The 15,180-nt window shown below is 43.6% G+C and overlaps 1 protein-coding gene across 2 annotated transcripts in view; it reads right to left on the bottom strand.

Annotated features, from left to right (window-relative positions):
• The window catches only part of PLCH2 (phospholipase C eta 2), a 909,460-nt gene that overhangs the window by 140,347 nt on the left and 753,933 nt on the right, over window positions 1-15,180 (bottom strand). For both annotated transcript variants that reach the window (XM_075328181.1, XM_075328182.1), the window contains 2 exons: window positions 13,576-13,747; window positions 6,877-6,984 (listed from right to left, as the gene is read on the bottom strand). In XM_075328181.1, coding sequence (XP_075184296.1) covers window positions 6,877-6,984; window positions 13,576-13,747 — 280 coding nt within the window. The remainder of the gene's footprint in view (window positions 1-6,876; window positions 6,985-13,575; window positions 13,748-15,180) is intronic.

Raw genomic sequence — 15,180 nt, 5'->3', positions numbered from 1 at the left:
ATATATATACACACACACATATATATATATACACACACACACACATATTGAGATTATATATATATATATATATATATATATATCACACACACACACACACACATTGATATATATATATATGTGTGTGTATGTATGTATATGTGTATATGTATGTATGAATGTACAGTATGTATGTACTGTATGTGTGTATGTACTGTATGTGTATGTATGCATATGCTCATGTGTGTGTATGAGTGTATATATATATATATAGATGTATGTATGAATGTACAGAATGTATGTTTGTACAGTACGTATGTGTGTATGTATACGTATGTTCATATATGTGTGCATGTGTGTGTGTTCTTGTAGATTGCTGGGGGTATTTGCTGCACCCTTGGAGAGTAGACTCAGGCTCTTTAGGTTTCTATGGATATTCCATCTGTTATACAGCTCCTCCGTATACTACAACCTTTAAGTCATGAATTAAAAACAAACACATGTGCAAAATTATGCCCACACATTTCTAGGGGTGAAGTCTTACAGTTCTGGGACATGTGCTTTAATTTTTTTTTTTTTTTAATTGAAACTATTATGCAAAGATTCCTCAAAATCCCCAACAGATCCAATGCTGCAAGACAGTGAAGAACAAAGCAGCACTGCAGAATTTAAAGGAGCAGAGGTGTATATGCCCATCAAACTACAGAGACCGTGCAATTCAGCTCCTTTATGGAGACACTTTAGGCTAAGTGCGCACTAGAAAGTGACTTTTTCTTAAGAAAAAGTCGGACCCTCTGAAAGAATCCTGCACCCGCAGTAAAACCGTGGTAAAACCGCGGGTAAAACCGCAGTGTGCGCACAAGGCCTTAAAGTTCAGCACTGTGCTGCCAGAATAAAAGCCACATCAGAGTGTTACTGTTTGTAAATAGAACGCGGTCTACATTGTAACAACTTGTGTTCCATTAGGAAGCAACATGGAAGAATAACTGAGGGCTAGAGGGCAGGAGAGGCCTTCCCCAGCCTCCAGGATAGTTACATAACATTATGGGATGCCCACCGCCTCCCACCGGGGATCAGCAAGTGGTTTTTATATTACCTATAAAATAAAAATGTTAAATGAGAATTTTATGAGGGACAGAGGCAGTTTATGATGGGCTTAGAGCGCTTGGTTTAATTTTTTAAGGTTATTGGAAGTTTGTTTTTCAGGACTTTGATATTGATGACCTATCTTTAGGATAACTCAGATTGGCGGGGGTCAGACCCCTGGCGGTAGGACCACCATCCAGCTGTTTGTAGGTCCAGCTACTGCCGGATGTGAACAGTGCACAGAGCAAGGGTGGACACAGACATAACAATATATGGGCTTTGCAGGCCAATAACTCATCAGAATGCATAAATCCCCCGGCTTTTTAGATGGTAGTGTCCTCCTTATGTGTTGGACTCTTGGGCCCTTGTACGGCTGCACAGGTTGCACCAATAGTATGTCCATCGCTGGCACGGAGTTACGACATCACAGCTGTGTAGTTGCAGTTCATAAATACTTCAGCTCAATTTCTATTCAAGTGAATGGGAGCCAGGCTGCAGTACCGTAGAATGGCCATAGTGTATGGAGCGGTGGTGTCCTGACTGTACACTGTTTACATCCAGCTGTCGTCAGACCTGCAAACAAGCGATTCCTGACTGTACCCTATTTACATCCAGCTGCCATCAGGGCTGCAAACAAGCGATTCCTGACTGTACCCCATTTACATCCAGCTGCCGTCAGACCTGCAAACAAGCGTTTCCTGACTGTACACCGTTCACATCCAGCTGTCGTCAGACCTGCAAACAAGCGATTCCTGACTGTGCCCTATTTACATCCAGCTGTCGTTAAGCCTGCAAACAAGCGATTCCTGACTGTACCCTATTTACATCCAGCTGTCGTCAGACCTGCAAACAAGCGATTCCTGACTGTACCCTATTTACATCCAGCTGCCGTCAGGCCTGCAAACAAGCGATTCCTGACTGTACCCTATTTACATCCAGCTGCCGTCAGGCCTGCAAACAAGCAACCAGTGAGATCGATCAAATATTGATGACCTATCCTGAGGATAGAACATCAGCATCAAGGTCTTAGAAATCCTCTTTAAACAAGTGTCAATTGTTTACTTTGTGCTCAATTGTGTACTTATTATGGGCAGGCATCTGTCTGAATGGGAGCTGAGCTGCAGTACTGGAGAATGGCCATACATAGTGTATGGATCAGTGTTATCCTGATTCTGTACACAGTTTATATCCAGCTGCCGTCAGACCTGCAAACAAGAGATTCCTTACTGTATACAGTTTACATCCACCTGCTGTCTCACCTGCAAACAAGCTATTTCTTCTGACTATACCCTGTTTACATCTAGCTGATTCCAGACCTGCAAACAACCAATTCCTGATTGTATACTGTTTACATCCAGCTGCTGTCAGACCTGCAAACAAGCAATTTCTGACTGTACACCATTTGCTTCCAGCTGCCGTTAGACCTGCAAACAAGCATTTTTTAACTATACCCTGTTTACATCCAGCAGCTGTCAGACCTGCATATAAGCGATTCCTGACTGTACATTTACATCCAGCTACCGTCACACCTGCAAACAAGCAATTCCTGAATTTACCCCATTCACATCCACCTGCTGTCAGACCTGCAAACAAGCGATTCCTGACTGTACCCTATTTACATCCAGCTGCCGTCAGACCTGCAAACAAGCGATTCCTGACTGTACCCTATTTACATCCAGCTGCCGTCAGGCCTGCAAACAAGCGATTCCTGACTATATCCTGTTTACATGCAGCTGCCGTCAGACCTTCAAACAAGCGATTACTGACTGTACACTGTTTGCATCCAGCTACTATCAGACCTGCAAACAAGCAATTCCTGACTATATACCATTTACATCCAGCTGCCGTCAGACATGCAAACAAGCAATTTCTGACTTTACCCTGTTTACATCCAGCTGCTGTTACACCGGCAAATAAGCTATTTTTGACTATACCCTGTTTACATCTAGCTGCTGTCAGACCTGCAAAAAAGTTATTTCTGACTATATCCTGTTTACATCCAGCTGCCGTCAGACCTGCAAACAAGCGATTCCTGACTGTACACAGTTTGCAGGTCTGACGGCAGCTGAATGTAAACAAGTGACCAGTGGGATGCATCAGATATCGATGACCTATCCTAAGGATAGACTATTGTCATCAAGGTCCTAGAAAACTGCAGATTGTGTACTTTGTGCGCAATTGTGTACTTATTACACGCAGACATCTGTGTAACCTCTATATACCAAGTCCTACCATATTAAGCTATATACTAAATAGAAAAAAACGTGGCCACTAATCATATTCCAAGATCCCACAATAGATCTTAAACCACAGATTGTGTCCCGGCTGCAAGGAACTAGTAAAGGCCCCAAATTCTTGGCAGAAAAGATGCTTAGTTTGCCATTTAATGGGATTGTCTCTGTCTCCGTAAGACCACAATATAAATCCTTTCATTTTCTATATCACGGCCGCCTATCCCCGCGCTGACCGTAATCCATACAAACTGATAAATCCTCTATTACAGCAGAAGTCTATGATAGTGCTCTCCTATGATTGGAAAGGCTATACATAATCTATATTTATAAAATCCCATTCCGCCTGGACTACATTACATCCCTTCCTTATAAAAGGACACCGTGCGGCAAAACCGACTGAACGGACTCTAAATGTCAAGAGAGAGAGGTTTGCACAATCCGGTCACATTGCCGGGCATTGCTGATCCAGGATAAGGCTTACAATCACACTCGATGCTGTGCGACGGTGGTGCAGCACCGATCGATACACCGCCATTGACCTTAATGGTACCGTATACTTATTTGGGTGCTGCATTGCAAGCATTATCGGTGAACTGAAGTAGGTGCTTTCTCAGAGCCGCAGTAATCACATCGGCCTAAGTGCTCCTCCGCTTCTTTCTAAAGAGCTTTACAACATCTTTTTCAGAAAGCTTAAAAAATACACAAAACATAGAAACCTTACTAAAGAATTGGAATTAAAGGGGACACCATTCCTTTATAGACCTAATGGGATCACAGAAGACCCCAACTTTGTTGACCTGAGTAACCCACTGTAGAGTTTATATACTTTGCTATCAAATGGAATCGGATCCATATAAATGATTAATGGCAGAAGTGAATATAAATATTAGGGTTATCAGACATCGGCCCTGTAATGAGCTGACATCAGGTAGGTTGAGATGCCAGCGCGTGCTGGGAGATACAAAGACCAATATCCGATGCCTGGAAAGTATCGTACACGGCTCCCATTAAGTTATGTCTTGTTACACCTATAGGAAAATGGAGTTATAGATTCACAAGGTGGTATGATAAAAGATATATAATGCAAACAAACAAAAGACACATACAGAATGAAAGTGCATGGTGCAGACTACAAACTAGTTAAGGTTTCCAAAAGGTTGCCAAAGTCCCAGTGGGAGGAAAATACCTCCAATAGGGTGTGCACACCCTAATACAATTTCATTAGTTAAAGACACGTGTTATATGAAGGTACATCTCTGCACTTACCCATAGTATTCCCTGTTGGCACCAGGCACCCCTGTAACCCCATCGCGCGTTTCTGGAATCCCACGTGAAACGTGCGTTGGGGTTACAGGGGTGCCTGGTGCCAACAGGGAATACTATGGGTGAGTATAGAGATGTACCTTTGTGTAATATGTGTCTTTAACTAATTAAATTGTATTTTACATCAAAGGTGAAGAACTGAGTGTGTGTATACCCTATTGGAGGTGTTTTCCACCCCCTTTGGACTTTGGCAGCACTTAAGCTAGTTTTTGGTCTGCACCATGCACTTTCATTCTGTATGTGTCTTTTGTTTGCTTGCATTAATATTTAATAACGTATATACCTTTTATCATACCACCCTGTGAATCTATGGCTCCATTTTCCTATAGGTTTTATGCTTCTATGGGAGCTTTTCACAGTTTATTGAGCAATAGTGAGGATCCTAGTCCCCGGTCTACACTGGTAGTTGCTGGGGTAACCTGTGCAGGTTTTCAGATGCATTTTCAATTAATTAGGTCTCAGTAGGGCAATCCATCTCAGGATCCTGTAGATACTTTGTATGTTCCTACAAAACAACCCAAACATTTATGAGCCAGCTCTCAATATTCTATACCAATAAACAAAAAAAAAATCATATTGGGGGTCTGAATTTATTTTTACCCATTAATGACTGTTCTAATCTACCACGGGCGCTCGGTGCACCAGTCATGGCCGAAAAGTTTAAAGTTCTATTCTACCTACTTGTTCTCCATCTGTCTCCACCCTTCTGTTACTTGTGTGACAGCTCCGACCTTACAAGAGTCATAGGATGGTAAATAAGTCGATAGAAGGCAGCAGTGAACTGCTTAGTTATGGCAAGGATGCACCAAGTGCTTGTGTTCAACATTCATTTTACACAGAGGATTTAAGGGGGAACATTTCTTTTTGTCGTGTCGGTGTAAGGAGACTTGTAGGCCATGCAATGCTTCTCTGAGGAATTTAATATGCAAATAGCCACTCCAGAAGGAGGAAGATCTGATCTCTGGTGCAATCTATTGGAAGTGTCCTTTCTTAGACATCCAGTCATTCATTTTATGCGGAGGATCTATGGGGAAACATTTCTCCCTGTAGTGTCAGTGTAAGGAGACTTGTAGGCCATGCAATGCTTCTCTGACACATTAAATATGCAAATAGCCTCTTGAAGGATGCACCAAGTGCTTGTGTTCAACATTCATTTAATGCAGAGGATCTAAGGGAGAACATTTCTCCCTGTAGTGTCAGTGTAAGGCGACTTGTCGGCCATGTAATGCTTCTCTGAGGAATTTAATATGCAAATAGCCTCTCCAGAAGGAGGAAGATTTGATCTTTGGTGCAATCTATTGGATGTGTCTTTTCTTAGACATCCAGTCATTCATTTTATGCCGAGTGTCTAAGGGAAAACATTTCTCCCTGTAGTGTCAGCGTAAGGAGACTTATAGGCCATGCAATGCTTCCCTCAGAAATTAAATGTGCAAATAGCCTCCTCAGAAAGTAGAAGATTTGATCTCTGGTGCCATCTATTGGATTTGTTCTTTCTTAAACCTCCAGTCTGAGGCTTTGCATCTAGCCAAATCAGATCTCTGCTTTGCGCTAAGGAGGAGCAACATCCTGAAACATGTGTCTGCAAATGAAGTTTCTACTTTGGCTTGCTAAAGGGTCAATATTGTCTTTTAGGATTGTTACATTCAATAGATGGCGTCAGAGATCAAATCTTCCACTTTTTTGAAGAGACCATTTGTATTTTATGCTGACAAACTCTCTATAAATGGTTTGTGGCAAGTCTATAAGTTACCCCTGATCTGTATGATAGGAAGTAATATCCCCATCACTGCGGGAACAACTGCTGGAACCACCACTTATCCCAAGAATGAGGGTCTGCAGAGTCCTGTGTGAATAGAGGTGAGGATGCATACATTTTCTCTCTGCTCCAATCAGAAGGGGCTTTGTAGAGCCTCGATCTTGAGATAAGTGGTGGTCCCAACAGGTGGACCCCAGGCATCAGAAAGTTACTTTCTTTTCTATGGATAGAACTTCTAAACGTGTTTCAGCTTAAAGGTGCCTTAGTCATGATTAAGGCATCTTAAGCCGAAACGCGTTGGTTTCCATTGCAGTACATGTTGATTGGCGGCAATTTGTTTCATTGAGCTCCAAATCAAGTGGACGTTTTACTCCGGAAGCACAAGCGCTGGAGCATTTTTTGTACTATACACCGATATGGGTTCATCCTCTTCATCAGCCTGACCTGCGTGACATTACTTACAGCCCATAGACAGTCCTACAATCTTATCTTACATACATCGCCATTAATTAGCTTGCAGTCATCGTCTATCTCATCGGCGCTGTCCTCATCCGAGACGTCTCCTTCTTCAGCATCGTCACTAATACTGGCAGGGAGTTTCTTCCCCTAAAACAAGAGAAATCATCATTATCTACCATTTATATAGAGCAGAAGTCTTATACTTTATGTTCCATATTCTCCGCTGAGGAGCGTTCATCAATCATCTGTGATTGTTTGCATTGGTGATGGTTCTGCAAATACTATTGCGGCTTCCTATATGCATTCAGCACTTAAAGGGGTTTATCCATTACTCGGACAGCCACTTTTCAACCTCTTTGTAATACAATACCACCTATACTCCCCTACAGTGCTAGCGCGATTTCAGCGGTTTCAGCACTGGCTCTCCTGAGGTTCACATGACATTCTGTCATGCAATCCCTGCGGCCAATCACCGCCGGCTTTACTCTCCCCTCCTTTGGACAAATCAGACATCCAAAGGAAGTTAGAGCTTTGGCCGCTCTCTCACTTCCTCCTGATGTCAATTACATCAGTAGGAGAGGAAAATGAAGCCAGTACTGATTAACCATAGGGATCACGTAGCATAATATTGTCATGTGAGCCCTGGGAGAGCCCAGTGCTGACACCGCTGGAATAGCACCGGCGGGGAGTATAAGTGTTATTATTTTACTTGGGGGGAACATAGGGATTGTGAAGGGTTTGTCTAAGTAGTGGACAATCCCTTTAAGGAAATGATCCATTTTGTCATACCTGTGAAGACTTCCATTTTTAGCCAGCTGTAAAGTACGTAAATTTACATAAAAAGTGATCTTCATGGACAGTGAGTCTTAAAGGGAAGATGTCAACTGAACATGACTTACAAATTTACTCATTACTCTTTACAGGTACAATTACATAAAAGATATTACCGATCTGCTGTATAACATCCAATCTCTCACCCTCGGTGTATAAACAACTGGACCCATCACCCCTAGTGTAAGACATCCAGCCCCATCGCCCTCAGTATATAACATCCACCCCCATTTCCCTGGAGTATGACATCCGGTCCAGTCACCCCTGGTGTATATACATCCGGTCCCGTTGCTGTTGGTGTATAACATCCATCCCCATCGCCCCAGTGTATAAAATCTGGCCCAGTCACTCCTGGTGTATAAAATCTGGCCCAGTCACTCCTGGTGTATAACATTCGGCCTCATCACCCCTGGCGTATGACATCCGGCCCAGTCACGCCTGGCGTATGACATCCGGCCCAGTCACGCCTGGCGTATGACATCCGGCCCAGTCACGCCTGGCGTATGACATCCGGCCCAGTCACGCCTGGCGTATGACATCCGGCCCAGTCACGCCTGGCGTATGACATCCGGCCCAGTCACGCCTGGCGTATGACATCCGGCCCAGTCACGCCTGGCGTATGACATCCGGCCCAGTCACGCCTGGTGTATGACATCCGGCCCAGTCACGCCTGGCGTATAACATCCGGCCCAGTCACGCCTGGCGTATAACATCCGGCCCAGTCACGCCTGGCGTATAACATCCGGCCCAGTCACACCTGGCGTATAACATCCGGCCCAGTCACGCCTGGCGTAGAACATCCGGCCCAGTCACCCCTGGCGTATAACATCCGGCCCCATAACCCCTGGCGTATAACATCCGGCCCAATCACCCCTGGCGTATAACATCCGGCCCAATCACCCCTGGTGTATAACATCCGGCCCAATCACCCCTGGCGTATAGCATCCGGCCCAATCACCCCTGGCGTATAACATCCGGCCCAGTCACCCCTGGCGTATAACATCCGGCCCAATCACCCCTGGCGTATAACATCCGGCCCAGTCACCCCTGGTGTATAACATACGGCCCAGTCACCCCTGGTGTATAAAATCTGTCTCAGTCACCCATGGTGTATAACATCCGGCCCAGTCACCCCTGGTGTATAACATCCGGCCCCATAACCTCCGGTGTATAACATCCGGCCCCTCATCCTCAGGTGTATAACATCCGGCCCCATAACCCCTGGTGTAGAACATCCATCCCCCTCACCCTTGGTGTATAACATGCGGCCCGGTCATGTCTGGTGTACAACATCTGGCCCTGTTGCCCCTCAGTGGGGGCATGTGGGGGATGCAGATATACCAATTAATTCAACTTTGTATCCTACAGGTGTCCTAAAACCACACAGAATAGCGGCCTCTAATATTAGAAGATTACACAATTACAGATCTTATATACATAAGAGAAGGACTAACCTGAAAATTGTAACTGGGGAGAGCACTTATGTCTGTACATTCAAATCCTCTAAACAATTGTTAAAAAACATAAAATAATGGCTCTCCAGGGTAAAAGGTTAAGCAACTTGTTTTCTCCGATATGTCTACATACAAGACTCTGCCGTCAGGGGAATAATTCACCTTTCACTTGGTTCTTGATGAGAGCAAAACTGCACTAGATAATGACCTGGGCTTACTGTATGGGGGAGAAAACAGCCACAAGACAACGCCGATAATTAGACATTGTCTTATTTACTCAATTCCTTCCTTAGTAATTTCCTTCCAATAGTAAATTATGCTGATAATTCTCCAACCACTTTGGGTAAAGCAAAGACAACAAACTCTTAACGAGGACTGTTGTTTTTTTTTAACCCAAAGACAGGCATTAGAGCAGGCAGGGACCCAACAAAAAGAGGTCGCCTTGTTACTGGCTGTTGGGCTCACATAAAACTGCCCATTTTTGTCTGCTATGCAGATAGAGCAGCATGACGAAAAGAAGACAGCTTCACTTTGTTGTGCCAAGATATTGGGAATAACGAATATTGGAATATAAACATACAATACGACTATGAAAAACATGTAAAAATTGAGATACTTAGCACATAAAAATGGCCAGTTTTATTTGAGTCCAACAGCCAGTGGCAAGGTGACCTCTTACTGTTGGGTCCCTATGAAACTAATGACTCTCTTTGGGTTAAAAATAAAACCCTACAATTCTCCATTTGCATTAGTTTGAAAGGGACCCAAGAAAAAGGAGGTTGTCTTGCCGCTGGCTGTTGGGCTCACCTCAAACTGGCCATTTTTGTGAGCTACGTATCTCAATTTTTACAAGTTTTTCATAGCTGTAATGCATGTCTATATTCCCATATTCATTGTTCCACATATCTTAGCACTACAGAGTGCAACTGTCTCCTTTTTGCTACTATTTTTCGTATTTAGTTTGCACCTGTTCACATTAGAAAGGTAGCATGAGTCATCAGTCTTTTTCTTAGGTTACAGGCAGGGTTAGGATTGAGCACTCCTGCTCTTCAGCCTTAGGTGATTTTAAATCTTAATTTGCAGGTTCCTATCCTCCCATAAATTGGGGGTTTGTTTTTAAACCCAAAGAGGCATTAGGGTAGGCAGGGACCCAACAAAAAAAAAGGTTGCCTTGCCATTGGCTGTTGGGCTCACATAAATCTGTCCATTTTTAAGTGCTAAGTATCTAAATTTTTACATGTTTTTCATAGCAGTAATGCATGTCTATATTCCCATATTTATTGTTACACATCTTAGCGCTACAGAGTGCAACTGTCTACTTTTTGTTACTATGTTTTATGTTGAGTTTGTCACCAAAAATGCTTTAATTTTTGGTGTCCCCAATGTCAAACCATTACAACCTAAATAATAGTATTGGTGAATAAAATATTGGATATAATAATAATAATAATAATAATAATAATAATAATAATAATAATAAATGTTATTCATTTATATAGCGCTATTAATTCCATAGCACTTGACATACATTGGAAACACTGTCCCCATTGGGGCTCAAATATAGTATAGTATATAGTAAAAGGAATTGCTCTACATTTCTCCTTCTTTTGCAATACTAGATACTAATTAATGGATTATTCTTTGTATTGGTCAGGATGGGTAAGGAGGGGAAAGTCCTTCATCCTTCAAACGGATGGCCATTAACTGATCTATGCTAATAAGAGTCAATATGCAATCACTAAAGTGCAAGATCTATTCTGCATTTAATCTACACATTTAGGGTTTTTTCTTTATAGCTTTGCTCCATTAACAAATGCTACAATCAATACATCAACCAGAAAACTCTTCTGTACATGTACAAATCGGACAAGAGCGAAGCTTCATCTGTAGGTTATATTTCCTTCACACATATTGCGACACTTCACTCGGGGAGACTAGCCCATTAGTGTTTGGCTTTTAAAAAATATATATATACTTGACATTTCAGCCTTGGCCCGAACAAGGGTTTTATTGATCTTTTTAGATGTCATTTGTATTGATTGTGGTGTCACATGATGAGGTGGATGATGAAGTAGGTCACTCGGGGGAACGTTCACGTAGATAAATGGAGGAAAGAATAATTGAAACATGTGAACATCAATGAGAGGCTGCCATAAAATATACGGGTCCAGATTCCCTTTTATGTAGCTTAGACCATAATTACAGTACGGGAAACAAACACTGCAAGTGCAATACTTAGATTAGATATTTGGCTTCAGTAATAAGCAAGAATGAGAAAATAAGTTCATAGCCATGAGATACAATAATTGCAAATTAACAACAAAGTTACATTCCTGCTGCAAATATATTTGAAAATTAGACTGCAAGTGCATCAATACAACACCAGTGCACTTGCAGTCTAATTTTCAAATATATTTGCAGTAGGAATGTAACTTTGTTGTTAATCGCTCCTCTTCAGTTCTCCCCTTACAGCACCACCCTTCTCTTATGATTGACACCTGCTGCCCATGATGTTATCAAAGAGGCTGGTTGAAATCTTGCACATGTGCCACTATACTTGGGTTTATTGGCCTAATGACTGGCTCATGCGCAACAGGATGCAAAGGTTTATTCCCGTGCCACAGAGGTCCCCAATTTTTCTGACCTTGAGAGCCACATTCAGCTCTGAAAAATGGTTGCGTGCTACTTCTAGCTCCTGTCTCCCTCACAGTCGTGACACCAAAAGCCCCCGTTACTGGTAGAATGACAGCCAAAAGTTTCCCACAGAAATCACCCTAGATCCAGAGGTTCCTAACTTATCTCCATTCAGAACTGCTCTTTTATATGGTGCTCCACACAATAGCCACCATCTGGAGAACCTGCTCTTCATAGCTTTTTTGTGAGACCTTGCACATGCGCCACTATACATTGGTTTCCTGGCTTAATGGCTGGCGCATGAGCAACAGGATGCAAAGGCTTATTCCCATGCCAGACATTGCTCTACCATACAGGTCCATAACCTTTCTGTCCTTGAGAGCCACATTCAGTTCTGAAAGAGGGTCGTGAGCCACTTCCAGCTCCTGTCCACCTCACAGTAGTGACACCAAGAGCCCCTGTTACTGGTAGATTGACAGCCAAATGTTTCCCACAGAAATCACCCTAGATCCAGAGGTTCCTAACTTATCTCCATTCAGATCTGCTCTTTTATATGGTGCTCCACACAATAGCCACCATCTGGAGAACCTGCTCTTCATAGCTTTTTCTGAGACCATGCACATGCGCCACTATACATTGGTTTACTGGCTTAATGGCTGGCGCATGAACAACAGGATGCAAAGGCTTATTCCCATTCCACACATTGCTGTAGCACAGAGGTCCCCCTGACCTTAAGAGCCACATCCAGCTCCTGTCCCCCTCACAGTAGTGACACACCCATTACCAGTAGAATAACAGCCAAAGGATTTCCACAGAAATCACACTGGATATAGAGGTTCTTACCCGATCCCCATTCAGATCTACTCTTCTATGTGATGCTCCACACAAGTGTCACCATCTGGAAACTTGCTCTTCATAGCTTTTTGTGGGACTTTGCACATTTTGCACATGTGCCACTATAGTTTGCATCCTACTGCGCATGTGCTAGATATTGAGCCAGGAAACCAAAGGCTTATTCCTGTGCCATACATTGCTCTACCAAAGAGGTTCCCAACCTTTCTGACCTTGAGAGCCACATTCAGCTCTCAAAGAGGGTGGCGAGCCCCTTACCGGTAGAATGACAGCCAAAGGTTTTCCACAGAAATCACACCGGATTCAGAGGTTCCTACCTTATCCCCATTCAGAGCTGCTCTTCTACGTGAGTGCTCCACACAAACGACACCATGGGGAGACCTGCTCTTCATAGGTTTTTGTGAGACCTTGTGCTTATGCACCAAGCTTAAAGACAGTCGTGAGCCATAAGTGGCTCACGAGCCACTGGTTTGAAACTCCTGCTCTTGCACAAAGACTAGAGGCAAATGCTCAAGATATACAAGGTGCAAAACTTAACAGGACACAACATGAAAAAGAAATCAAGGAACCGGCCAGGTCACGCCAGGAAAATGAAGACGTGTGCGCAACTATCACATTCAGGTGCATAACTAAATCTGGTGCAGGAGTAGCAGTGACGTCAGAGCTTGGCAGATTAGGTGGTTCTTTTGGTCCATTTGGGAAGACCAATACTATTACAGACCATAATTATTGGATGCCCTGTTTGAGATTTTGCATTAGTTCCCATGATCTTCCAGTTTCGCCACTGGTCACTTTTTTTCCCACTATTAACTATTGGGTTTTGAAGAGCACATATATGTGTTCATGATATGATAAATGATACCAAACAGAAGGAAGAAGACCCAGAAGAAGATTTCCAAAACTACTTCCATTGTACTGATTGATCTGCAGTAATCGTCATTTATGTCTCCATACTATTCACATTTACCTTTACTAATATCTTTCCTTTCAGGCTTTCCGGAGAAGGCAGCTTTGAAAAATCCCCATTAATCACAGCAGAAAGATCCAACTTGTCTCCAAGGATTTCCGTCAGATACTGAGCCATCTTCTTCTGCTGCAGCACACTACAGTGATTTTCAATTGACAAGATGACAGGATATCTGTGAAGCAAGAAAAAAAACTTGAGAAGCTGTCACATAATAAATCCTCATTCAGACTATATAATGATGACTGCCAGAAAAATACAAAATACATTTGTTTTTATTTCTGGACCGTAATTTACTTGGATGGTAATAAAACGTGACAAATCCAAGTTTAGATCTCACCACTGCTACCAATATGTCACGAACCGAGCTGGGGAGGTCACACAGACGTCCCTCCGCTTGGTCGTGGTCCTGCCAATCTGTGATGAAACTGCACCTCGTGGCCCCACCCTGATTTCGCTAATAGGTTGGGTCCACGTGATACGACCTCATAACTTCCGCCAACACGCGGCGTTCCACAGCCCCCAAGGGGTATGTAAGGTCCGCTTGGCGTAGTGTAACACTGACACCTCGTGTCTCCGCGGCCCATAGAGTGAGACAGAGCAGGCCGTGCAAACTCCGGCGCGGCACCCAGCTCTCACAACTCCAACTGGCCGCCAGAACCTTTCCACTAGCCAGGGAGAACATGATTCTGCCGGCCCAGTCCAGTAGTCTGCCACCAGATCACATCTCTTATCTAAATGCGGGAAGCTCCACCGGGCCCCAATAATCTGAAGCATAAAAACATAGGAGCCGCCAACTTGGTGCCTACATTGATAATGTGTTGTAGCATGGCGATTTACGCTATTTGAGGTCTCCCAGTATAGAATGATCTCACACTGGTGAAGCTGGGCATTCACACTGGTGAGCCATTCATTTTATTAGACTGTGTATATGGCTGGTTACCCAGCATGAGGCCAACGCATGATGAACAAATCTAGCTTGGTCTGATCAGATCTAGCTTCTCCCATCAGTAGGGTTGATCGGTGGGGGATCCAAGTCCTCAAACTAAGGGGCAGTAGAGCTCAGCTTATCCTCCCAGTATGAGAAGAGCAGTGCACTTCCCTATGGGGTTGCTATTGAGATCTACTCTGAAATATAAGCAGTTCTCACCCATAATTTGTACAAACCGGCAAAGATCCCAGGATCCGGACACCCATCAATTAACACTACTGTGAGGTAAATCCGGAGATATGACGATAAATCATGATATTCAAGTATGTCAGGAAGCCCTCTCCTGGTGTCACCCCCCCTTTCCTTCACACAACTGGTTTAGCAACAAATCCCATGGCCATGTCCTGTGATATGGAGATGAGGTGGTGTGAGAACAATGGACACAGGATGACTCCCTGCCGTCACCCTGTAACAAGAGTTGTATCTCATTAGCAAGGCTATGGAACTAGCTAGACAGAACGACTCCAGTAAAAAATGGTTCATATCTCGCAAGCCATATTTCCGATAAATATGGCAACCATAAAAATGGTGTCTCCGCATGTGGACGATGCCGGCACCCCCTTTTTATGGGAGCAGGACATTGGGAAATGCCCCAGGCGTGATATCAGCCAATGGGG

The sequence above is a fragment of the Anomaloglossus baeobatrachus genome, chromosome 11 (genome assembly GCF_048569485.1).
Source record: "Anomaloglossus baeobatrachus isolate aAnoBae1 chromosome 11, aAnoBae1.hap1, whole genome shotgun sequence".
NCBI classification, from domain to species: Eukaryota; Metazoa; Chordata; class Amphibia; order Anura; family Aromobatidae; genus Anomaloglossus; species Anomaloglossus baeobatrachus.
Note: the sequence above shows the minus strand (reverse complement) of the source record. Positions and strands in the feature narration are given on the sequence as shown.